Source organism: Trachemys scripta, chromosome 9 (assembly GCF_013100865.1).
Source record: "Trachemys scripta elegans isolate TJP31775 chromosome 9, CAS_Tse_1.0, whole genome shotgun sequence".
NCBI classification, from domain to species: Eukaryota; Metazoa; Chordata; order Testudines; family Emydidae; genus Trachemys; species Trachemys scripta.
In genome coordinates this window covers 60,016,763-60,044,046 of record NC_048306.1, presented here as the reverse complement: position 1 = coordinate 60,044,046, position 27,284 = coordinate 60,016,763, and the positions used below count along the sequence as shown (strand labels likewise).

The 27,284-nt window shown below is 40.3% G+C and overlaps 1 protein-coding gene across 3 annotated transcripts in view; it reads left to right on the top strand.

The window, feature by feature from the left end:
• LOC117883293 (glypican-5-like) overlaps positions 1–27,284 on the top strand; it is a 622,483-nt gene that overhangs the window by 476,969 nt on the left and 118,230 nt on the right. For all 3 annotated transcript variants that reach the window (XM_034782472.1, XM_034782470.1, XM_034782471.1), the window contains one exon: positions 10,240–10,390. In XM_034782472.1, coding sequence (XP_034638363.1) covers positions 10,240–10,390 — 151 coding nt within the window. The remainder of the gene's footprint in view (positions 1–10,239; positions 10,391–27,284) is intronic.

Sequence of the window (27,284 nt, the reverse complement as noted above, 5' to 3'; positions counted from 1 at the left end):
GTCGACTGCCTCGTCCTCCTCATCTCCTTCCTCATCTTCCCTGTCCACGAACAGCTCCGAGGAAGTGGCCGTCGATAATACCCCATTGTCAGAGTCCACGGACAGTGGTGGGGTAGTGGTGGCAGCCGCACCTAGAATGGAACGCAGTTCCTCGTAGAAACGGCATGTCTGGAGCTGGGATCCGGAGCGTCTGTTTGACTCTTTGGTCTTCTGGTATGCTTGTCTCAGCAACTTGATTTTCACGCAGCACTGCGTTGCATCCCGGCTGTATCTTCTCTCCGTAATGACTTTTGAGATCTTCTCGTAGATCTTCTCATTCTGTCTTTTCGATCGCAGCTCCGAAAGCACGGACTCATCGCCCCACACAGCGATCAGATCCAAGACTTCCCGATCAGTCCATGCTGGGGCCCTCTTTCTATTCAGCGATTGCATGGTCACCTCTGCTGGAGAGCTCTGCATCGTTGCCAGTGCTGCTGAGCTCGCCATGATGTCCAAACAGGAAATGAAATTCAAACTAGCCAGACAGGAAAGGGAATTCAAATTTTCCCGGGGCTTTTCCTGTATGGCTGGTCAGAGCATCCGAGTTCGGACTGCTGTCCAGAGCGTCAACAGAGTGGTGCACTGTGGGATAGCTCCGAGAGCTATTAGCATCGAATTCCATCCACACTAACCCTAATTTGACATGGCCATGTCGAATTTAGCGATACTCCCCTCGTCGGGGAGGAGTACAGAAATCAATTTAAAGAGACTTCTATGTCAAAATAAATAGCTTTGTTGTGTGAACGGGTGCAGGGTTAATTTGAATTAACGCTGCTAAATTTTACATAACCTCCTAGTGTAGACCAGGCCTTAGTCTTGGAGCCAGATATGTCTTTTGACCCCACTACTCCCATTTTTCCTGCTCACCTAGAACTAGTGATTGTTTAGAATGAATAGTAAAGTAACAGGAGATAAAATGTTCACTTCAGATCATTCAGAATTAGTGAATTACAGCTGATAGTTTGTAGTAATGGGGAGCACAGCTATTACAGCGCTTTTGTTAATAACTCAAGAGATTCACAGAATTCACATTCCTATTTGTCTTTCCGAGATTTTTAGCTCATTAAACTAATCATACTATAAACACTCGGCAAAAAAATTGCATAAACATGGCCACTTTTAATAATGATCTGAGAGGAAAAAATGATAAAGCTAACCTCAAAAATAGAGCTATCCTGAACTGTAGAACTAGGTAAAACTCCTAAAGCCAATTTAGATTCCTGATGATAGACACAGTTAAACAAAAACAAGAACAACATCAAAAAACCACCAATAACTAACTAAATCCATTATTTGTCCTGAGAATGGGGAGAGAAATGCAAGAAAGATAACAGATTTCCCAGGAGGTGAATAAATAGTGTTGAAGGGACTCAGAATCACAGCAGAAGAGTTAATCAAGTAATAAAAACACTAAAAATTGACAAAAATTCTTAGCGCAGATTGGACCCTTTCTAGAATTCTTATAAGGGAGTAAGCAAAAAGAAGGGAAGAAGAAACACACACCACATCTTGTGGTGTTTTACTGGTAAGTAAGAGACAGGCAAGAGAGAAATAATTTCAGGCCCGTAACCTTCACTTAAGCACTGAGAAAAATATTGGTTTCACAAATCAAGACAAAAATGCCAATCTTCTGCAAAATAATGAATGTATTTACAAAAGGGCTGAGGCCGAGCCTTCCTTTTTTGTATTTATGTCCCTGCAATATCAAATGTAGGTTTAAATGTAGGAGTCATTTGGTCATCTAACATGCAGATTGTACCTACAATTAGGTAAAGATACAGAATTGCCACCGTAATTCAACTGAGGGTGCAGGTTGGATTCCCTTTTGAAAGTTTATCCTTAATTCCTAATTAAAATTCATTACCATCGATTTACAGAAGGACAACCATTGACATAAAATTCTTTAGAATTGTTTAAAGCAATAACAAAAACATGAATTGGTTGGAGTCAAAATTATGAATTATCTATATCTTAGTAAAATGTGGTCACATACAATGTTAGTAAATGGGTGTAGGAGGAAAGATATGAATATAAGATCGGCCATACTGTGTCAGACCAAAGGTCCATCTAACCTAATATCCTGTCTTCTGACAGTGGCCAATGCCAGGTGCCCCAGAAGGAATGAACAGAATAGGTATCAAGTGATCCATCCCATCGCCCATTCCCAGCTTCTGGCAAACCGAGGCTAAGGACACCATCCCAACCCATCCTGGCTAATAGCCATTGATGGACCTATCCTCCATGAATTTATCTATCTAGTTCTTTTTTGAACCATGTTATAGTTTTGGCCATCACAGCATCTTCTGGCAAGGAGTTCCACAGGTTGACTGTGTGTTGAGTGAAGAAATACTTTCTTTTGTTTGTTTTGAACCTGCTGCCTATTAATTTCATTTGGTGACTCCCTAGTTATTGTGTTATGAAAAGGAATAAATAACACTTTCTTATTTACTTTCTCCCCACCAGTCATGATTTTATAAACTTCTATCATATCCCCCCTTAGTTGTCTCTTTTCCAAGCTGAAAGGTCCAAGTCTTATTAATCTGTCTTCACTCGGCAGCCATTCCATACTCCTAATCATTTTTGTTGCCCTTTTCTGAACCTTTTCCAAATCCAATATATCTTTTTTGAAATGGACACAGTATCTGCACACAGTATTCAAGATGTGGGCATACCATGGATTTATATAGAGATAATATGATCTTTTCTGCCTCATTATCTATCCCTTTCTTAATGATTCCCAACATTCTGTTCATTTTTTTTATTGCTGCTGCACATTGAGTCGATATTTTCAGAGAACTATCCTCAATGACTCCAAGATCTCTTTCTTGAGTGGTAACAGCTAAGTTAGACCCCATCATTTTATATGTATAGTTGGGATTATGTTTTCCAATGTGCATTACTTTGCATTTATCAACATTTAATTTCATCTGCCATTTTGTTGCCCAGTCACCCAGTTTTGAGAGATCCTTTTATAGCTCTTCGCAGTCAGTCTGGGACTTAACTATCTTGAGTAGTTTTGAATTATCTGCCAATTTTGCCACCTCACTCTTTACCCCTTTTTCCAGAACATTTATGAATATGTTAAATAGGACTGGGCCCAGTACAGACCCCTGGAGGACACCACTATTTACGTCTCTCCATTCTGAAAACTGACCATTTATTCCTACCCTTTGTTTCCTATTTTTAACCAGTTACCAATTCATGAGAGAACCTTCCCTCTTATCCCATTACTGCTTACTTTGCTTAAGAGCCTTTGGTGACGGACTTTGTCAAAAGCTTTCTGAAAATCTAAGTCTAAAGATGCTTGAATAGATAAAGAATTGAGTTGGTTATTGAAGACTCAGGTCAACTTGTAAGTGGAGCAATTCAGGGTGAATTGAGGTGAATAATGGAGTCCACAAAGATCAGCACTAGAATCAGTTTTGTTCACCTTTATCATCCTAAATTGCCTACAAGAGGGAACATTTGATGAAATTTGCTGATGAAACAAAACTAGTGGGAAAAAAGTTAAGTAGAAAGGAAAAGGCATCAAAATGCAAAATTACTTGCATGAACTAGGAACACTGGCAGAGAAGTGACTTACAAAATTCGCCATAAACAAATGAAGGTGATTAAACTGAGTTAAAACCTAAGAAAAGGATATCTACCCACAGTGGTCAAAACACTAAGCAGAAGGGCTTTGTGGGGAGTGGAGAGAAGACATGAATGAAATTGTAAAACCACTGAACATGCTCAACCAAATTTCATGAAGTATGCATAACAATTTGACTAGATTATTATAGGTGAAACCAGATTTGTTATGCCAGGGTTATTGTAAGGAATTGGGTAAATAGAGCAGAAGGAAACCAGAATGGTACTTAGGAGTCTCCGTTGTTCAAAAAGGTTATACATTTTTATTCTTTAGGTAAAAATGAACATAAGAGGGCCCCTTATTGAGGTAGTTTCATCTCTGATGGGACTAGAGAAGGGAAATGCAACAAGCCTTTTGGAGTTAGTGTGAAATACAAGCATGAGGGAAGCAGACTGAAGAAAATGCCTGACGAGATTGAAGAAAAAGAAGAGTTTTGCTTCTTTATGCTGAAAGAAAGAAAAGGACCGCACAGAGTAAATGTGAAGGGCAGAAACAAAAGCAAACAGTTTTAAGAGGGGATTAAGTGCACATATGAAGGGAAATTGACTATAAATGTCATCTCAAAGGAAAGGACGCACTTAGAATAAGTATATGTGGCTATTATGTCCTAACATTTCTTATGTTCCTATTGTTTTGTGAATTGACTGAGCATCTGCTCAGTCGCCAGGCACCAGTAAAATCCAGCCCTTTATGTACAGCACTAATTTTGTCAGTTCTTATGAAAAATTACAGACAATTGGCTAAGAAAGCAGAGTATTGTTTCATTCTGCTGTAGTCATTTCTGACCTAATAAACGTTTAGAAAGGACTTTTTTGAAACACTGAGCAGGCTGAGAAAAAATACTTATATTCTAACAGGAAGGATTGAGTCATTTGTGACTTTATTTTCAAGAGTAGGCTTTTTTACATTGTTCGTGCAAAATTCATTGTCTCTGAAGATAATGGTACGTATTTCATCAGAGCAGTTTTGAAAGAAAATTGTCAGCCTCTTTAGAAAGGATCATGTTTTGCCTTCAGTTACTAAATGATGCATATTTTATGTCTGTCTTGATGTCTATGAAAACATCGCAAGTGAGAGATGTCTCGACTCATACTCTTTGTAACTGACTAACAGGTGGATTACTGTCAAGTTATTCAGTTCATAGCAATGGCCATCTTTTTGGAATATAAAAATATTCATACTGAAGTATATCATAGAGGAAACTAACAGACCACTTGGGAAACAATTAGCATATAGGAGTCATCTTTGAATATTCCAGCCACTCACTTTTAGGAGACTTAATCCTATGGTATCCATATGGTATCCTCCGAGCTTTTCCATTGCCGTGTTCACTGATCTGATAAACATGAATGTATGGTGCAAAATATAATGTAAAAAAAAAAATATTTTCTGATAAAATGAGGCCTTGTTATTCTATTTCGCTGAATTCTTAGCTCAGATACAATAGTTGCACTTTTACAGAATAGTATCTCAAGGAGCTATACAGCTATTAATTAATTAATTAATTTGGAGGGGCATTCACAAAATTGATGCTCAACTGGGAATGCTGCTGTTGTACAAAAAGTGTTTGAGAGTAAATTTGTATTCAACCGTGCTGGAATAAACGATATGCGTGCACCTTGTCAGCGATGTATTTAATTCAGAGTTGTCTGGTTACTTGTGATTTTACACACATTTCAGCTAAATCAAATGCAAAGCAATCTATTCAGGAATATTGTGTATGTTCTCTACACTCTTTAGAGGACAATGGGCTTGATCCAAAGCCTACTGCAGTCAGTGGAAAGACTCCCATTAACGTCAAGGAGTTTTAGATTAGGCCTTATTCATGTTGCCTTTTAATGAGCAAAAGATATAATATGGATATTTATACCTACCCACTGGTGGTCAGTTTGTCAATTCTCATAAAGCCAGCAGGACTGGAGCTGTTCATTACAGCGCTGGTTTATTAAATAAGTCAGTACCGAACCAGTGGCCCAGCATAGTATTAGAGAGCACTATGCTTTTGGAAGTGCTATCTTTTGGGTGAAAAAAATAAAGTCCTAAAGTCCTATGCTCCTGTTAAAACTCCCATGACGTTTTCTACAAGGGTAGAGATATTAGCTCCGGTGCCCTGGCACAAATCCAAAGGGGTTATTGCATTTCTTCTACCAAAAATCCAGTTCTGCTGTTTCAGTCGGATAAGGTACTGCATTCTTCTCTTCTGGTCTTGAACTCAGTGCAGGGCTCCTGTTCACTGTTTAAGTGGCCAGAGGTGGCGGTGGTTGGGTTTCTGTGATGGATGAATTGATCTGCATGTGTATTGATAGATAGCTACTACAGTCAGTAAAGTTATACCACATTGAACTTTTTGTTGAAAGTGTAAAATAAATGCCAGTTATTGATCCAGATCAGTCTCTTCCATGGTAACATATGAGGAGGAGACTATGGCGGAGCATCCATTTGGAGAGGTTCTCTCTATGTTTGTCCATAGAAAAAACCATGGGAGTTGGTGCCTCCAAATTTGCAGGATTCCTTGGGCTCCACTGCATGTCAGAACCATCAGGGCAAAAGCCTTGGTCCTTCATATTAGCTCTAGCCCCTAGTGGAAGCTCCTCTCACAGCCTAGCAGCACGGCTCCATTGGAACAAAGCACAAGTGACCATCCCTGACCTGGCTGCCTCCAGGACCTACAAAAACACACACAAAGATAATAAGACTATATAATCCTTTTTGCATAAGATCCGCAAGGAGGATAATGTCTATTGCCACCCCCATCCCAGCCTGCCAGTTCCCCCCAGACTCTGCCTCCTTCCATTTCTCTTTGCATATTCTCAAACCTCTGGAGGAGATGGACTGGCATTGCAGAAGCACTAAGACCACTTCTGTGCAGTAGTGGAGACCTGCATGCAGAAAAGCCCTACATGCATTTATCTGGGGGAGATAATCTAAGTCTTTATTATGCAATAAGTATTTTGGGAGTAATTAAGAATAGATTTAACGTGTACAGCAATAGCAACTTTAATTTTAGTTAACTGCGCCAGTACACCAACCATAGTCCAGTAATATTCAATATTTTCATTAATGATTTGGATAATGGAGTGAGGAGAGTATGTTTATAATATTTGTGGATGATATCAGGATGAGAGGGGTTGTAAGCACTTTGGGAGACAGACTTAGAATTTATGGGCAGCGCGTGGCTCTGGCATTCGGGGAGGCTGGTGTGAGCAATGGAAGCTCCCCCGGCACCCGGACTGTGGCCCCACCCCTCTCAGCCTCCTCCCCCGGAGGCTCCACCCATACTTCACCGCAGGCCTTGCATCTACTCCACCCCAGGTCCCATTCCCACTAGGCCCCCTCCCCACTCACTCCTCTCCTCTGCCACAGACAGGGCCACAGGGGAAGAGTGTGGGTGGGGCCATGGCCTAGGTGTACCCTCCACACTCTCAAAGGTGGTGGGTCGGCGGCTGTTTGGGGAATCTTAGCCTCCCCTGTCCTATTATACCCATGTTAGAATTCAAGAAGACCTTGATAAATTGGAGAATTGGTCTGAAATCAACAAGATAAATATAGTACTTTGTATTTGTCTTTACTGAATTGTAGAAAAGAAAAAACATGCTCAACCTCAACATGGGGAATAACTGGCTAGGCAGTAGTCCTGCCGAAGAGGCTCTAGGGTTATGGTAGATCACAAATTGAACATGAGCCAACAATATAATGCAGTTGCACAAAAGGCTAATGTCATTGTAGGGTGTATTAACAGAAGCCTTCCACTCCACTTGACACTGGTGACATAATTGTTCTGCTGTACTTGACATTGGTGAGGCCTCAGATGGACTATAATGTCCAGCTTTGTGGGCCACTCTTTAAGAAAGAGGTGAACAAATTGGAGAGAATCCAGAGGAGAGCAACACAAATGATAAAAGGTTGGAAAACCTGACATATGAGGAAAAATTAAGAAAACAACAACAACTGGGCATGTCTAGTCTTGAGAGAAGAAGACTGAGGGGGGACCTGATAACAAGCTTCAAATATGTTAAGGGCTGTTATACAGAGGTTGATGATCAGTTGATCTCTGTGCCCACTGAAGGTAGGACAAGAAGTAATGAATTTAATTTGCAGCAAAGAGATTTAGGGTAGATATTATGGAAAAAAAAATATGTATAAGCTAGTTAAGCTCTGGAATAGGCTTCTAAGGGAGTCTGTGGAATCCTCCTCATTGGAGGTTTTTAAAAACCGACTGGACAAACACCTGCCAGGGATGGTCTAGGTTTATTTGGTCCTGCTTTAGCATTCGGGGCTGGACTAGATGACCTCTCAAAGTCTCTTCCAACCTTATATTTCTATTATTTCTATGATTCCCCAAAGCACGGGACATGCAATTGATAGGTAGGGGCAAAGAACATGAAAATGTCCTTGGGTATATGCATGTTTCCTAGTGCCCTGTTTCATGGCGCTGGGTCAGGGGACCAAAGGTCACATGGCAACAGCCTAGAGGTGGGGCTTACTATAAGAGGGAGCCTCTTCAGCCAAAGGAAAAGAAGATTTGGCTGGGGTCCTTGCTACACCAGCTGGGAGATGCTGTAGGTGTAGAAGTCTTTGCTGGGAAAGACTTTAGGAAAGAGGAGGTTTTGGGGAGGAACTGTAGAATGTGGGGGAAAGGGCTAGTAGATGTGTATATAAGTTGCTATAGAGCTGTTTTCCTGAAGGAGAGGCAGGACATAGCGTTTAGTAGTCTGGGAAATGCTGCAGTGCACCCATGTTTGAACACAGAGCTCATTTCTCTGCCCTTTTCCAAGACAGCTGAACACACAAAGTTTGGTTATTCACTTTTGAGTCATGAGTGCTGAATGAAATCAATTTGAAAAAGAGTTATTACCTTAACAGGCAGTAAACATTTCTGCCTTGACTGGCAAACAATCATTAAAAGACTTTATTAAATTTTGCATCTGTTCTGTTCACCACTTAGCCATTTCTTTTCATTCTGAAGGATTATAACCAAGAATGAATGAGTCTCCTCCAAGACAGTCAGGAGACAATAAATCTATGAAGTAACTGAATAATCCTTTCCTCCACGTACTCATATTTATTTTTTACATTTGCTAAAAATATTTGCTCTCTTACTTCCCCATGACATCAGGCTTTCAGCCTGTGAATAATGATACTCGACACCAGGTAGCTTGTTAAAAAAAAAACCCAACAACTGGACAGTGTTCAATGCCTTTCCCAACTAAAATCCATATTCCTGTCCCTCACAAACTCATCTTCCCACTGCAGTGCAGTGATGTGTGCATCTTCCAAATGACCAAAAGAGACAATTTCAGGTAAAGGGTAAATTAGCCAGGTTCTCCCCCGTACGAGGTAGCAACTATAGTTCACTAGAACAGGACCCCTACGCACAGTGAGACATGCATTTGTCTTCAGACAGCATCATTATGGAAGCTCACTGTATTTGAAGAAGAATGTGAAAGCAATTCAAGGATTCCTGGTGGTGCAAAATGCTGCTGCCTGCCTCTTCTGCCATTTAGGTCTCTGTTAGTGTATCAAGCCTGAGCTCCAGTTTCTCGGCTGGCTCCCACTCCATTTCCACTGCCAGATTGATCTGTCCTGATCCTCAAAGCTGTAAATATATCAGATCAAGTCCCATATATATAAGCTGTTCCATCTTCACACTGCCAAAACCACAGCCCAGAATGATGTATTTGAGCACTAAGGACAAGGCATTCTCAGTTGAGGGGACCTCACCATGGAATTAACTAACTTCCAAGAGGAGATTAGAGAAATCCAGAGTGGCCAAGTTTAGGAAACACCACCAAACTTCCTTATTGTGAGAGCTTTTCCAGCATAACCAGAATGACATATATAGCATCAGCTACAACCTTCTTCCCCTCTAACTACCAATGAAAAAGCCCACCCCCAAACAGGGAGAAGAGCCGGCCACTTAGGCTGCCATTGAAAACAAGTTTTAATGGTGGTCTAGACCTCTGTGATGACACATTTGTGTTTTTTACATTGTAAAGTATGACAGCTCACTATCAGCCACTGCACACAAAAAATGGGGATGGCATGTAAAGCTCAAAAAAGATTTGTTTCATAGCAAATACAATACTTCAGCTAGCGTGAGCTAATGCAGTGAATTCAGAGTGACTCCAGAAACAGCTTGTTCTTATTCTCTAGTAATCCCAAGAAATTTGTTTCCATCAAATGTTTTGCTGATTCAAGTTAACATGAAATGCACAACTTGCAGTCTGCACAGGCTTTGGACCTGATCTTGTCAACTGCTCAGTGCCCTAAAAATCCTACCTTAAGGCCCGATCCTGTAAGATACTAGGGCCCTCATGTATACCTGAAACACCTCTGTGATGACACCCCCCCCCCCATCCAGGAAGCTTTACTGTTGACTTCATATGAAAATAACCCAAAACATGGCACTAACCATGTGGTGAAATATAACATTTTGAACAGCAGGATCAGACCCACAGTATTTCAGAACCAAGGGTCCCAGGCCCCCTAGAATCAGGCTCTTTGTCACTTGCATCTTAAATTGTTTGAAGACACTACATTTCATTGTGACTTGTTTTCTTGTCTTTTAGCTGGATACAGAGAAGACAAAATTGAAGTTGGAACGATGGGCTTCAAGGGAAAGTGGCAGTGGGGGCGGGAAAAGTGAAGCAATGGAATCAAGCGGGGACTGTGACGATGAGGATGGATGTCAAGGATCTGGTGACAGAATTTACACAACAGGTAAATGCAGGGGAAATGTTCTCTGAATATTCATTCACATTTTAAACCAGGTTTCAACTGAATAGTGTTTTGGAGCCTTTCCATGAACGTGGGTAAAAGAAAACATGATGTTTGTGGAAAGTGAATTAAAACTTATAGCTCAAATATTTTCTGAAAGTGAATTCCAAAATTCCATATTGGATTGTAAATCTGAAATTTGCATTATGTTGGTGACGAGGTTTTTAAAAAAGAAGAGACATTAGGCAACTAACCTAAACAACATAACTTGCAAAGTTGAAATACCGAACATTTGCAACTGCAGCAGGTTGAAAAAATGTCAACTTTTTTTCTGTGAAAACTGAAACCTTTAGCAGAAATGTATTGCTTTTGACAAAATAAGGGGTTTCATGCCTGGAGAGGAGGTTGGAGGGGAGAGGAGAGAGACCTCAGAATAGTCAATAACCTAGCATTTAGAAAACTCAGCTGAGATGTAGAAGACCCAGATTCAAGTCCTTGCTCTGGCGAGTTGGTTGTGTCTGTGTGTGTTTCTCATGTCTTTTCACAAAGAAATTTCAAAAGGTGTCATTTTTGTTCGTCAGAATGAAAATAAATTTCAAAACCTTGAAATTTTTCCTGATACAAAAATTGCTGCTTTTAGCCAGCACTATTTCCAACAAATGTTTGTGAGCTATTCAGACGTGGAGAAAAGTGTGTTTATGAAAATAGAAATAATTTTGAATAACAAATAAATTTAGAGATTTTCCACATTCTTCTTACAAACATTTTATAAACAAAGGTTGGGAAACATAGATGAATACATTATCAATTAAAAATTATTTGCTCATCAATTAATATTTCATTGTTTGTGTATTGTATCTGACTTGTGAAAAGACTTCTTCTAGATGCCCCAGACGCAGGAGATTACAGTGATGAAAGTCTTAAGTAATATGTTTTTTGTCTTCATGTGGTACATTATAAACAATAGCCAAGTGCTAAATCATTTTCAACTGATAATTAAACTATTTATATATTGTAGTACTGTACTGCAAAAATGTACAATGGCTCTTTTGTACTTAGATTTCAAAAATGAAAAAATAGAAGCTTTTGAAATTTGTTTTATTGTTAACTTTAGTAAAGTGAAATAAGGAAGCAACATAATGCCTCCTCCTTTTTTGCAATCGGTTGAAATAAAATTATTTATGATGAGAAGGTTGTGGATTAAAAATAATTACATTTGCATAATTAGCTCTTCCATTGATTTAGCTGGGATTATATCAACTAAAAATATAATTACAATTAATTTGACCAGATGCTTTGGATTCAGAACAGTAAGAGTAGCTATTCCTTCTTGTGAAAATTGTAATAGTGTTTTATAATTCATATATTATACTGTATGCAGGTTACTAGCAGTAAATTTGTTTGGCATAGCTAGATGCAATTAAGAGATAAAATGAGATTAGTCTCATTACAAAATGCCTTTACTTTAATAGAATGTTAAAATATAAAAACACTTCCATTTCATTTAATTTCTTCTTGGTATGTGTCTGTAAACTATGGTGCTTTTTAATTGCAAAGTTACATTACACAACTTGAGATCTACCAAGAGTGCTCTGATTATTGCTTTGTAGTTAGGCAATGCCAGAAATGTAGCTCACTTGAAGTGAGAACTTCTGAAACTAGTGGCTAAGCACTGAATAGGAGTCTGATCCAAAGCCCACTAAACTCAATGGGAATCTTTCCATTGACTTCAGTGGGCTTTGGATCAGGCCGTAAAAGACAACTCTGAAGTATCAGGCTCCATGAATGTTATTGCATGTGATTAAATGTAATAAAAAAAGGCTTTCAAAGGGTAAACGTCCTTGGCAGAGCAATAATAATAATGATGATGATCTTAACACCAGGACTATTCAGAAGTCTCCCTAAAGAGGACATGTCTAAGTATCTGACTCTGAAATGATGAAACCAGAATCCAGCACAGTATACTTAAATAGTCATCATTTATTTAAAATCAATATGAAAATAATTTACAAACATAGTGCTTAAAGTCATGCTCTATGGATTGAGAAGCATTGCTGCTGTGAAGTATAGTGTATGGATTACTTACAACTATTTTTTTCAATATTATTGAACCATCCTTCCCTACCTTCCTCCCAACAAAAACAAGAAATCCCCAAAGCACATGGATTTCACCAGCATCTAGATTACCTGCTTCAACATATTTAACTGTAAGCTCATTAAAAGTCTCCCTGACCAAAAGTCATTATCTTCCCCAGTTCCCACTTTCTCTAGAAAGAGCGTTAGAGACCAGATCCTGATCTGGTTTAAATCAGTGTATTTATATTGATTTTGATTTACACTAGCTGAGGATCTGATCCCATGCTTGTATATTCCAATTCTGCACTCAGATATTCATACACTGCTCCTCAAGCTTTTACTCACAACCAATATCAATATATTTCACAGTTGTCTGTCTGCACTTTTCAAATCCTGAAGTTTTGTTTGCCATTTTCCAGCTATCTAGAATCTTTTCTGAATATCAGTTAAATTCACCAGTTCCCTTCATCTCTTCCATTAAGATTTGTACCTGAATACAGTATTATGTAGTGCTTGTGTTTTGTTTTTGGCAGTTGCATATAAGCCTTTTATAGTCAAATCCATCTGTAGCTCTAAAGACCGCTACTTATACATTTAAGCATACTATACTTAATTATATAGCCCATAGCACATGTGTTTACTCAGATGATTTCATACCACTGAGGTAAACAAGTTCTGAAGAATTATATATGGTTATGAAGGTGATCACTGACCATAGGTGCCATCTAGGGGTCAGGCAGGGTGTGGCAGGTTCTCTCTTTCCTGTCACCGCATATTAACAGCTGCTTTGATCCTGCGGTGTCCTGTCTCTTTTGTGACTCAGCCCTCTGAGCAGGTCCTGTGGTTATGCCCACCCCTTTCAGGGTATATAAAAAAGTCCAGCAACAGGGTAGCTCTTTGGGTTAGGCAAGGGGTCTCTGGGTCTCTGCCTAGATTGATGTCTCAGGATCTTGAACCTTCTATCTTCTGGGCCTTCTCTCCTCTAGACTCCCAATATCAGGGGTAGGCTTCTGCCTTTGGCACCTCCTAAGGGTTAGTAGGGGAACCCGGTCCCACCCTCTCCATTGGGTTCCAATCCACCAAAGTGCCGCACTGCTGCCTCCCTGGAGCACTTCCTACCGGACCCTCTTCCCCAACAGGAAAAGTAAAGACATTAAATAGCTGGAATCAAAGAAAGTCTCAGACCTTCTGAGAATCACCAGTCTCTTCTCTGTGGGTTTGGCAACATCACGACAGCCAGGACTCCGGAGCTCACGGTGCAGGTCAGTTCATCTCCATTGTCTGTTGCCAAGCCACATTGGACTGTTCTTCTTTTGAACTCTTCCTCCAAGCCATGGATGTTTTTCAAGTGGGTGGGGTAGGGTTGCCTGGGTCCAGAGCAGCTGTTTAACCCCTTCCTTACTGGTGTGGGGTCACAATGATGAAAGCCATTAAAAAGTTAACATTTTCCAACAGTTACCACTTTCCACAGGCATCTCACATTCCAAGTATAGGGGAACGCTGTGGAAATAGCACTTTGACTCAGATAGCATCATCTAGTAACTGTTGGCATGAACTGACACTTTAAAGACAATGCCTATTGATTGTTTGTGACCAAAGCTTTGTAAAGAAAGAATTAGAAAGAAGACAGTAAGCCATGTAAATGGAGGGGGAGGGGGAAGGGGGAGGGGGAAACTTACTGTCAGGTCTGAGACCATTCAGATCATGTCAGTTTCTAGATGTAGGTGTGAACCAACATCCATCCAACAGGTGTTCGACACTCTGTCCCCAGTCCAGCAGTGCAGTGAGGGATCTGCTTAGCTTTAAGCATGTGAGTAGTCCCATTGATTTCAATGCAACTACTCATAAGCTTATAGTTCGCACATCTTTAAATGCTTTGCTGCGTTGGGGAGAGTGCTTGGCACTTTGCAGAACTGAGTCACAAAAGTGCATATCAGAGGCTGGATTGGGACACAAGAGTGACTGTGCAAGTTGCAGTCTGGTCCTTCTTTTCTCTTACTTTGGGGAGAAAGAAAGAGGTGTCTATCCTTGTGCTAGTGCTGCTGTGCTGGCCAGCACATTCCAGGGATCAGTCAGCCAAGGCTCCACCTAGTCTCTGCACACCTGCATGGATGGGGAGTAAATGCTGCCTCACAGGAATGACAAATGTTCATCAATAAGCCAAAACTGTATCTGATACAGCAAGCATTGAAAAAGTGAGCAAATGCTGCAATATCTGGATGGTCAGCAGGCTTTCAACAGTGAACAGAAAGTGTTCAATGAGTTTTTTCACATGGCTGTCTATTCAGATACACGATTTTGAGAAATGTTTATCAATACAATACTAACCATTTTCTTTCACAACTCTTTCTTACTAACTACTTGTGATACTGCTAAGCTTCTCTTCTTCGATAAGCCTTCTCCTGGTGGTATATCCTGCCTGTTGTCACATTTCTTCTCGTCATCATAAAGATACATGGCATTTTACTTCATTATAGCATTCAGGCTGAGTTATTATCTTGTGACGTAATTCTAATCCTTGCTTCCTACATGACTGTTTAGATCGAGGCCCGTTGCTCTCTCCCCTTCAACACACACACACACACACACTGTCTTCTCCAAGTATTATAACCAGGTAGTTTATCTGGTTATATATTTCCTCTTGAGGGCACATGAGCAGGTTTTTCCCCCTGACAGCATCCTTTCTTTTTAAATGCAGAGAAAAGAACTTGCTTTTTCTCTTTAACTTCTGCCTGATTTGTATCAGATCTCAACAGCTGTCGAAGGTTAATGTCTTTTTCTCATTGTTCATGAATTCTCTCATCATCAGATTTTCTTTTGCATATCAGGATCCTTTTGTCCTTTATGATGTCCTTATCCTCCTTGTTTATCTCTTTTCTAAATATCAGTGTACTGTGCAAATTGTCATCTTAATCATACTTCATTCCCATTCACCACGTTATACTTGTATTTATCTAAATATGTAATTCTACAGCTACTGATTTGTGTAATTATTATTATCATCTCAGAATATTGATGGAATATTTGCTGGCAGCCAGCCCACACATCTAATACTCATCTCCACATGTCTTCAGTTCCATTGCTGATTATCCCAGATGGTGTCAATATTGCATTTTCTCAGCTTTTCTGTTCTCCTGTCCTTTGAATCCTCTACATCACACACCATCACTATGTTACTGGCTTTCTTTATCCATTTTAGGTATTCTTTATTACATGAGATATTGTGTTTCCTACTGAATTTTTACTACATTAACTAATTCCTTTATTGTTATACCATTCTAAGTGGCTCATCCTGTTCAAAAAACTGCATAACAACAATTTAATTCTCTACTTAATATTTATTTTGAGGAAGGCTCACTGGTTTCAAACTTTTATTTTTGTCATCTTCGTGTGTTGGTTAAGAGGGTTATCTGTTTCTAACTACCAGCATAAGCAGGGCCAACCAGTTGGCCTTTAACACCATGGATTGAAACGTTTGTCTCAAGGTCAAACACAACTGAGTCTGTATTCTACTTAGGAGAGACTTGAGAGAAGGGGGAGGAACAAGAAGGGGCAGAGAAAAAAATGCATTAAAAATAGTGTGAAAAAATGAAGGGAAATAAACAAATACAGAAGATCAAATTCTGATTCCAGTTACTTTGGATTGACACTGTTATAACTTCATTTTCTCAGTGGTGTTCATCAGGAGACGTTCAGAGAGCAATTCAGAGAAAAGGAACGGAAAAGAGAAATTAAAAATTCCAATGAAAAATCATTTTCACACAGAAGATTTCCCCAAGCCTATTTGTGAAATCTATGTTAAAGTCTGCTAAGTTATAGTAAAGATAATGTGTTGTCATTAGGGAAACATTCAGAAGAGCATGATTTATACTGAAAAGCATGAGAATGGGGGTGATCATTCTTAACTCCTTTTCCTTTCTTAACATTCACATAACTAGGGATTTGGAGACATTGGGAAATGAAAGTAATAGTGTCTGATTCACTTGCTTTGGATTTACAATGGTGTAACTGAGTTTGCCCCATAATAGGCACTTTCATATCTGGATAAATAAGAGAGACATGAATAGTTGCCAGGCCAAATAAATTGAGTTACTGAGTGATTTAGATCCTCTTCTCTAATAATATCCCATGTTATAGCTAATTGAGTGGCCATGTCCTCTCATAGTTTTCTTCTAACTTTAGTTATAACAGTGGGTAGAATGAGCTGAGCCAAAGCGGACTAAAGCTACTACTGTTAAATAACTTTGGCATCATCTTTGGCCTGGTCCACACTAACCCCCCACTTCGAACTAAGATACGCAACTTCAGCTATGCGAATAACGTAGCTGAAGTCGAAGTACCTTAGTTCGAACTTACCGTGGGTCCAGACATGGCAGGCAGGCTCCCCCGTCGACTCCGCGTACTCCTCTCATGGAGCAGAAGTACCGGCATTGACGACGAGCACTTCCGGGATCAATCCAGGATCGATTTATCGCGTCTAGACAAGACACGATAAATTGAACCCAGAAGATCGATTGCTTACCGCCGGACCCGGAGGTAAGTATAGACATACCCTTTGTTCAAAAAGGTGCAAAGGTAATTCATGAAGTTTAATTTTCCATCTCATCAGATGAATATAAATTGCAGCCAATTTGTGCTCACTTTAGCTGGGTTTAGGAATAAATAAAAGGTAAGAACATCTCAGGTACTTACAGTGTAAACCTTCAAATGCACTGTAGAACAAGGGTGAAGTAAGCACAGGAGAGACCGAGGTCAGGACATTTGGGGTTTGTCTATTTGGAATAAACCTATATAACCAAACAGTGATCAGAGATACCACAGTAGATCATTTTGAAGACTTTCTGTCTGAAAATAGTATCATTAATCCTGAGTCCGTTGAAGACTTCATATTGCAATACATTTTATTAACTTTAGCTTGTCACTGATATTTGATTTGATTACTTTACACGTAAACGATTATTTAAGTACATACATGTCAGGGGTTTGTTTTGTAAATAGCCCTATGTTGGAAGCTTCCCAAACTAATTTTCTGCTCAACTCCCTGTCAGACATTTTTTACAATGCTCTTTTGCAAATACTCATTTTTAAAAGAAAAATCATCTTGACACTGAGCTATGAAGCTACTGATAGAAATGATGGAGCCAGAATGAGAAGGCACATCCCTGAGAGGGCATAGCTTGATGGTATGTGGTAGCTAGAGATGCTTGGAAGCCAAACTGTATAGTAAACTAATATTACTAAACATCAGAGGCTGTATTCTCTGCTTCAAGTCAATAAAGTTAGGTCAGCAAAGAGTTTGACCCTAGTTATTGAGAGCGTCTACTTCCATGGAAGTCATTTGCAAGTGACTTGAGTGGAGGAAGTACCAGCCCCAGAGTTTGAAAGGCAGAGTACACAGGAGTGAAAACTCTCTTCCCCTGAATAACTCCAGTAAGCTGTATATGATTTAGCTCCCTCTGACAATAGCTGTAATAGCTCAGTCATGCTGAGTAGCAATGGGATAAATGTGAAGGCTAAGGCAATTTGCCTCCAAAAACACAATAAAGCCAAAATGAATTAGGAGGAGCTAACAATACAAGGGCCTTAGACTTACTCCCAAATAGATAATCATATAACTTAATGGAAGCTGAATCTAAAATGTTAATGGCATTGTGTTATACTGTACATGTAAAAAAACCCTGCCAGCTTAAGGAAAGTGTTTTTCATTATGAATTAGGCCTGATGCCACACACAGGTATGCTGATCTGGTGAACAAGCAGGCAAGCAGCATCTTAGTGCTTACTCCATGTGCTGCACTACATTGCTCAGAGCCTGTGCACCCCTTCTTAGCCTTGTCCAGCTCTCCTTGCAGAGCAGGTAAAGAGGAAATGTTACAGGTAGAGGGAGATAAAGTTAGGACCAAACCAGAGTTAAGAGGCATGACAGCTTGTCTTAGTAGAACCCAGAAGTCTAGCAATTGCTGCTGTTTAAACCCTTGCCCCACCGGCCATTTGTAACTGCCTTGATTCACTTAATTCTGATGGAGGCCCCTGCAGCTGTGGGAGGCAATGTAAATGTACATGTGTCTCTCTATAGTAGTCCCTCTCCCTGAACAGAAAGATGGCAAAAGCAGATCCAGAGGTCTTATAGAAACTATCAATTTGAGTTTCTCTAGGCAAACTGAGACAGGTTCCTAAATGATAGGTGGCAGATGACCTTAGATTGACCCAAGTTCTGGGTCAAATTATGTTCACAGCTAGACAGGATCACTAGTCAGATGGTATCACAGGGAGTCTATCACCAGTTTGGCTTGGCACTGGGCATCCAAGAACTTGAAAAACAATTAGAACCCCTGCTTGGAGTGCCCCATAAATAGAAGTTACCTTACCCCCTCGTTACTATGCAATATATTAGGCCTAGCTGCAGAAAGAACTTCTGTATGTACTTAAGGCTTCCTTGGCTCCATAGACAAACACTGAAAACAAATCAGATTTGTGACTTGAAGATGACAAAGGCTGTAAACTTTGTAATGTCCCTATTAAAACCTCCTTCATCTACAGTTCCTCTGACATGCAAGAAGTGATAGCCATGCAGAATGGAAGGTTGGTGGTAGAGGTAGAGTTGAGCTGCCAATGAAAGAAAACTGTGACTTTTTTCCCCTTGTTTTATGATTTATAAAGATGGCCAGAAGGGTTTCTGTTGTTTTTAAAGCAGGGGAGGGGTTATCTTTGCTTATTCTCCCAGCTCCACAAGAAATATCAGCAATGTCAACTCTGGCCATTCCTGTTTTTATTGGAGAACTCACTGAAGGGCTCAGATTCATAGATTCTAGGGCTGGAAGGGACCCCTAGAGGTCATCAAGTCCAGTCCCCTGCCCTCATGGCAGGACCAAATACTGTCTAGACCATCCCTGATAGACATTTATCTAACCTACTCTTAAATATCTCCAGAGATGGAGATTCCGCAACCTCCCTAGACAGTTTAACCACTCCGACAGTTAGGAACGTTTTCCTAATGTCCAACCTAAATCTTCCTTGCTGTAGTTTAAGCCCATTGCTTCTTGTTCTATCCTTAGAGGCTAAGATGAACAAGTTTTCTCCCTCCTCCTTATGACACCCATTTAGATACCTGAAAACTGCTATCATGTCCCATCTCAGTCTTCTCTTTTCCAAACTAAACAAACCCAATTCTTTCAGCCTTCCTTCATAGGTCATGTTCTCAAGACCTTTAATCATTCTTGTTGCTCTTCTCTGGACCCTCTCCAATTTCTCCACATCTTTCTTGAAATGCGGTGCCCAAAACTGGACACAATACTCCAGTTCAGGCCTAACCAGCGCAGAGTAGAGTGGAAGAATGACTTCTCATGTCTTGCTCACAACACACCTGTTAATGCATCCCAGAATCATGTTCACTTTTTTTGCAACAGCATCACACTGTTGACTCATATTTAGCTTGTGGTCCACTATAACCCCTAGATTCCTTTCTGCCATACTCCTTCCTAGACAGTCACTTACCATTCTGTATGTGTAAAACTGATTGTTCCCTTGTAAGTGGAGCACTTTGCATTTGTCTTTATTAAACTTCATCCTGTTTACCTCAGACCATTTCTCCAATTTGTCCAGATAATTTTGAATTATGACCCTATCCTCCAAAGCAATTGCAATCCCTCCCAGTTTGGTATCATCCGCAAACTTAATAAGCGTACTTTCTATGCCAATATCTAAGTCGTTGATGAAGATATTGAACAGAGCCAGTCCCAAAACAGGTCCCTGCGGAACCCCACTTTTTATACCTTTCCAGCAGGATTGGGAACCATTAATAACTACTCTCTGAGTACGGTTATCCAGCCAGTTATTCACCCACCTTATAGTAGCCCCATCTAAGTTGTATTTGCCTAGTTTATTGATAAGAATATCATGCGAGACTGTATCAAATGCCTTACTAAAGTCTAGGTATAGCACATCCACCGCTTCTCCCTTATCCACAAGACTCGTTATCCTATCAAAGAAAGCTATCAGATTGGTTTGACATGATTTGTTCTTTACAAATCCATGCTGGCTATTCCCTATCACCTTACCACCTTCCAAGTGTTTGCAGATGATTTCCTTAATTACTTGCTCCATTATCTTCCCTGGCACAGAAGTTAAACTAACTGGTCTGCAAAGTATCAGAGGGGTAGCCGTGTTAGTCTGAATCTGTAAAAAGCAACAGAGGGTCCTGTGGCACCTTTGAGACTAACAGAAGTATTGGAGCATAAGCTTTCGTGGGTAAGAACCTCACTTCTTCAGATGCAAGTAATGGAAATCTCCAGAGGCAGGTATAAATCAGTGTGGAGATAACGAGGTTAGTTCAATCAGGGAGGGTGAGGTGCTCTGCTAGCAGTTGAGGTGTGAACACCAAGGGAGGACTGTAGGTGATGGCCAGTGGAGTTCTGTTGGTTTCTCTTCTGGGCCTGTCTTGTAGCAGGAGGCCTCAGCTTAAACCTCTCCAACGCATCATCAGTGATCTACAATCCATCCTGGACAATGATCCCTCACTTTCACAGACCTTGGGAGACAGGCCAGTCCTCGCCCACAGACAACCTGCCAACCTTAAGCATATTCTCACCAGCAACCACGCACCGCACCATAACAACTCTAACTCAGGAACCAACCCATGCAACAAACCTCGATGCCAACTCTGCCCACATATCTACACCAGCAACACCATCACAGGACCTAACCAGATCAGTTACAACATCACCGGCTCATTCACCTGCACGTCCACCAATGTTATATATGCCATCATATGCCAGCAATGCCCCTCTGCTATGTACATTGGCCAAACTGGACAGTCACTACGCAAGAGGATAAATGGACAGAAGTCAGATATCAGGAATGGCAATATACAAAAACCTGTAGGAGAACACTTCAACCTCCCTGGCCACACAATAGCAGATGTAAAGGTAGCCATCTTACAGCAAAAAAACTTCAGGACCAGACTCCAAAGAGAAACTGCTGAGCTCCAGTTCATTTGCAAATTTGACACCATCAGATCAGGATTAAACAAAGACTGTGAATGGCTATCCAACTACAGAAGCAGTTTCTCCTCCCTTGGTGTTCACACCTCAACTGCTAGCAGAGCACCTCACCCTCCCTGATTGAACTAACCTCGTTATCTCCACACTGATTTATACCTGCCTCTGGAGATTTCCATTACTTGCATCTGAAGAAGTGAGGTTCTTACCCAGGAAAGCTTATGCTCCAATACTTCTGTTAGTCTCAAAGGTGCCACAGGACCCTCTGTTGCTTTTAACTGGTCTGTAGTTTCCTGGGTTGTTTTTATTTCCCTTTTTATAGATGGGTACTATATTTGCCCTTTTCCAGTCTTCTGGATCTCTCCTGTTTCCCATGATTTTCCAAAGATAATAGCTAGAGGCTCAGATACCTCCTCTATTAGCTCCTTGAGTATTCTAGGATGCATTTCATCAGGCCCTGGTGACTTGCAGGCATCTAACTTTTCTAAGTGATTTTTAACTTGTTCTTTTTTTATTTTATCTTCCAAACCTACCCCCTTCCCATTAGAATTCACTATGTTAGGCATTCCTTCAGACTTCTCGGTGAAGACCAAAACAAAGAAGTCATTGAGCATCTCTGCCATGTCCAAGTTTCCTGTTATTGTTTCTCCCTCCTCACTGAGCAGTGGGCCTACCCTGTCCTTGGTCTTCCTCTTGCTTCTAATGTATTGGTTAAAAAGTCTTCTTGTTTCCTTTTATTCCTGTAGTTAGTTTGAGCTCATTTTGTGCCTTTGCCTTTCTAATCTTGCCCTGCATTCCTCTGTTGTTTGCCTATATTCGTCCTTTTTAATTTGTCCTAGTTTCCATTTTTTATATGACTCCTTTTTATTTTTTAGATCATGCAAGATCTTGTGGTTAAGCCAAGGTGGTCTTTTGCCACATTTTCTATCTTTCCTACCCAGCGGAATAGCTTGCTTTTGGGCTTTTAATAGTGTCCCTTTGAAATACTGCCAACTCTCCTCAGTTGTTTTTCCCCTCAGTCTTGATTTCCATGGGCCCTTACCCTTACCTTCTCTGAGCTTACCAAAATCCGCCTTCCTGAAATCCATTATCTCTATTTTGCTGTACTCTCTTCTACCCTTCCTTAGAATTGTGAACTCTATGATTTCATGATCACTTTCACCCAAGCTGCCTTCCACTTTCAAATTCTGAACGAGTTCCTCCCTATTTGTTAAAATCAAATCTAGAACAGCTTCCCCCCAGTAGCTTTTTCAACCTTCTGAAATAAAAAGTTGTCTGCAATGCAGTCCAAGAACTTATTGGATAGTCTGTGCCCTGCTGTGTTATTTTCCCAACATATATCTGGATAGTTGAAGTCCCCCATCACCACCAAATCTTGGGCTTTGGATGATTTTGTTACTTGTTTAAAAAAAGCCTCATCCACCTCTTCCACCTGGTTAGGTGGCCTGTAGTAGACTCCTAGCATCACATCACCCTTGTTTTTTACCTCTTTTAGCCTAACCCAGAGGCTCTCAACAATTCCGTCTCCTATGTCCATCTCCACTTCAGTCCAAGTGTGTACATTATTAATATATAAGGCAACACCTCCTCCCTTTTTCCCCTGTCTCTCCTTCCTGAGCAAGCTGTACCCATCCATACCAACATTCCAAACATGTATATTATCCCACCAAGTTTCGGTGATGCCAACAATGTCATAGTTGTATTTATTTATAAGCACTTCCAGTTCTTCCTGCTTATTACCCATACTTCTTGCATTTGTATATAGGCATCTAAGATACTGATTGGATCTTGCTTCCCAGTTTTGCCCTGACCCTCCTTTCTTTCTGCCATTATAGCCCATGCTCCCTCCTATTTCCGACCCATCTCCCAGGTCTCCATGTTCTCCACTTACCTGTGGGTTTTGCTCACCTGTCCCCATCAAACCTAGTTTAAAGCCCTCCTCACTAGGTTAGCCAGTCTGTGTCCAAATAGGGTCTTTCCCCTCCTCAAAAGATTGACGCCATCTCTGCCTAGCAGTCCTTCCTGGAATAACATCCTGTGGTCGAGGAAGCCAAAGCCCTCCTGGCGGCACCATCTTCGCAGCCAGGCATTCACCTCCACGATGCACCTGTCTCTGCCTGGGCCCATACCTTTGACAGGAAGGATTGAAGAAAATACCACCTGCACTCCAGACTCCTTCACCTGTACTCCCAGAGCCCTGTAGTCACTCAATATCACACCTCGCGGTATCATTTGTGCCCACGTGGATGAGTAGCATGGGGTAGTAGTCAGAGGGCTGGATAATCCTCGACAATGCCTCAGTAATGTCTCGGATATGGGCCCCCGGCAGGCAGCATACCTCCCGAGATGAAATGTCAAGGCAACAGATGGGCGTCTCCGTCCCCCTCTGTGTTATAAGCTTTCATAACCCTTAACTGGCTGATGTGTGTTATAAGCTTTCATAGCCCTTAAATGGTCACAAATTTGTGCTACTCTGGCTGGCCATTATAAAGCCAACAGACATGTTAACTGTCCTCGCCAACTAGGGGAGATCATTTAGGAATGCAATGATATCCCAAAAGAAATCACATTTTGGTTTGTCAGTTTTCCTGTGGAACTAACGTATTACTTATATATTGTATTCTCTGGTCATCTGGGAAGAACAGAGGCTGAGGCATGCAACTTAATAACGATAAGCATAATCTTACTGGGTCAGATCCACTTGTGTCAATCATCATAGATCAGTTGAGATCCATGTACTTATGACAGCTTAAACCAGCTGAGAGTCTGGCTCACTGTTGGGTACCTTTCCTGCAAGGAAGTCAGAGATAGGACACTTTTTTCACCAAAAAGAGGATTTTTACATCATAGTTCTGAATTGATGCACAATGACCCTATGTGCCTTGTTTTAAAACTGCTTACTTGCCTTCCTCCATCTTGAAAGCAGGAGTTAAATAATATTTTTCTGCAAATATATATTTTGGAAAGCTTCTCTGACAGCAGATCCTCCAATGCAAAGCTGTATTTTTGCTTCCATCTTCCAGTCTTTGCCCAGATTCCCAAGGGCCATGAAGGAGTTTTTTAGGAGTAAAACTCTAGTGTAGTTGGCTCATAAAAAAGATTCGGGGCATATTTACACCTGTCCACCATAATTTATGATAGCACTACTTAAGTATTAGGGGAGCAAAAAACAGGCAAAGAAACTGAACTGCAAGGTTCCTTGGTCAGAAATTCTGTAGCAGCTTCATTTATAATGAAAAATAGAGGGTTTAATTAATAAAATACAGAAATGAATAATGCAATTGGTACAGTAGCCCCTGCATTATTTATTTTGATGCTAAATTCAGTTTATTTTAGGCTGTCCCTACATTTTCTTTTTTTCTTTCTGGTTTTTTTTTTTTTTAAGATCCTGCAGATCATTGTGTTGAGAATGCAGAATTGCAGTGGAGCAGTTGTTGGGGGAAGCTGGAAGTTTTGACAGCTGAGTAGGAGGTGGCTAGGAATTTTGGCCCCTGAGAAGGCATACGGAGGCATGGGGAAATTGCAGGATAAGCATGTTATCTGGATATTTTTGCTAAAATTATCATCAGTGAAATAATTAACAATGTGAGCATTTAAATTTCCATCTTTAGGTTTCAGACTGAGCACGTTATTGAGATAAATGGGGTAGTTCACATCTATCAGAGCTGTTATTTCAGGATGTGTGCAGACTCAGAAAGGCAACAGTGCATCTGTTTACATTCCATTAATGTTTTCAAGGTTTTCTTTAAACCATGAGAGAGAAAAGCATAGTATTTATATAAAAACTAGGATGCTGGAATATAATTCCATGGATGGTGGTGAATTCCATGGCCACAGAATTATGGAGCACATAGTGCCTTAATCATAGACATTAAGGATGGAAAAGAGCTGATGGATCATTCGGTCTGGATGCAGGATTGCTTCTTATGGTACCTCTCATACTGTCGTGTAGTCTAGTTTTACAGTGCTCAAAAGATTGGGTTTCTACCACTTCCAGTGGGAGATTGTTCCGTGGATCACCTGGCAGGCTGCTGGGTAGGGTCCATGGCTTCTAGGGTCCATGGCTGTGGAGCAGCCCTGCCAGCCAGACTGCTCTGTGCTGGGGATCCCAGGCCTTCCCTGCTGTAGAGCCAGGAGCCTAGAAACCCTGGGGTTTCTCAGGGTATCTAGGTTCTCTGCTGCTGAGTTGGGGGCATAGAAGTTCTTGGGCTCCTGGCTCCGTTTCATTTTGAAGATTTTGAAACAAAATGTTTTGATTATTTCCAAAATTAACTTTTCTGGATTTTCCCTTCCATGAGAAATTTTGAAATTTCTACTCTTTGCGCCAAAACTGAATGAATTTTCAGAATTTCAGATTGTCCCATGGAATGGAAATTCTGATGTTTGACGAACTCTATATCTCACATGAAATATTTTTGTCCATTGTTTAGACTCTCAGTATGGTCCCCCGCCCCATAGTTATTTTAACTCTTAGTCTTTCCTCTCAAATAAATTCCTCCAGTCCCTGATTAGTTTGTTGTGTTTTTCTGAACTTTGAATGGTTAGTAGAACCATGTGGGAACTGAAAAACTTTGAACTTGATTAAATTACTCCACAACATCAAGATAAATCCTGTTTTATTATGTCCAAGTGTACTATGTGAACTTAAAGTTTGTTCATCTCCCGAATGAACATCTCTCTAAAAGGTTACATGCTATTCTTCACTTCGGGTAAATAAATGGCTGCTTCCCATTTTTATATGTGTTCTGAGAACACAGCACATTTTCTTTATCTACACAGTGCTTTTACTAGCAAATATTACCTGGTTAGCATCCCTCCACAGTAGTGAGATCTAGTTCTATTTTTAAAACAATAACTATATAGTTAGCACGTAGCAAGAGTTGAGAGCAATAAATGTAATTCTGGTGAAAGAACTTCAGGTTCTGAACAAGCGTATAGTAGGATTTCTGGCAGCACTCAGATCATAAGCTCTTATAAGAAATAAAGTCAAGATGTCAGCAGTGATAAAACAAGCCTTGAAGCATGAATATTAAACAGTGATGATCTAGAAAGCATGCAAGGGTAATAACTAGTCTTTAACTTTATTCAATGTACTTGTAAAAATCATTAAACGTTTTCAAAAAGGAAGTTTTAGCCCATTTTCCAGTGATTTGTTGTCCACAGCTGGCAGTTCATTCAAAAAGATAAGCAGGATTAGATCTGCATGGGTATTGAAGAAATCCTTTGAATCACTAAAAAGTAGATAGATTGAAGTGAATAGATTAAGGGGAGAGATTCTGCATTCTCCTTGCCCAAAAGTTATCCATTCTTTGCATAGAGAACTTCAACATTTCTCACTTTTCAAAACCATTTTCTGCTTATCCCAAATTATAGAGACATGAGTTAGCCATTGCAGTGTAGAAATTGCCAGGTAATAAATCATCATCTGGTATTTATAGACCAAAAATAAGTTTAGTGACTCAGACATGCTACTGTCCATTCAATAGTGAAGTTCTAATCATCCGATCTGTGGTAATGTGGAAAGGAAAAGCTTGCTGATGTGAAGTCAGACAAGTAATTTCCTATTTAAAATTTGATTAGATAAAAATCTTTTGAAAGGTGCTTGTAAAAGAACAGACTTTAAATATGTATACTGCTGCAGTACATACTGTACAATGCTATGGATTATAACCAGGCAGAGAATTAGCTTTATTAACCTGACAATGTTATGGGATCTGACTCTCTCAGGGTTAAAACAATAGCAACATGAGTCTGTCATGCAATAAAATAATTAGAACTGGTTGAGAAATAGTCAGTGCCCTGTGAAAAGTTTCAGTGTCAATGAAA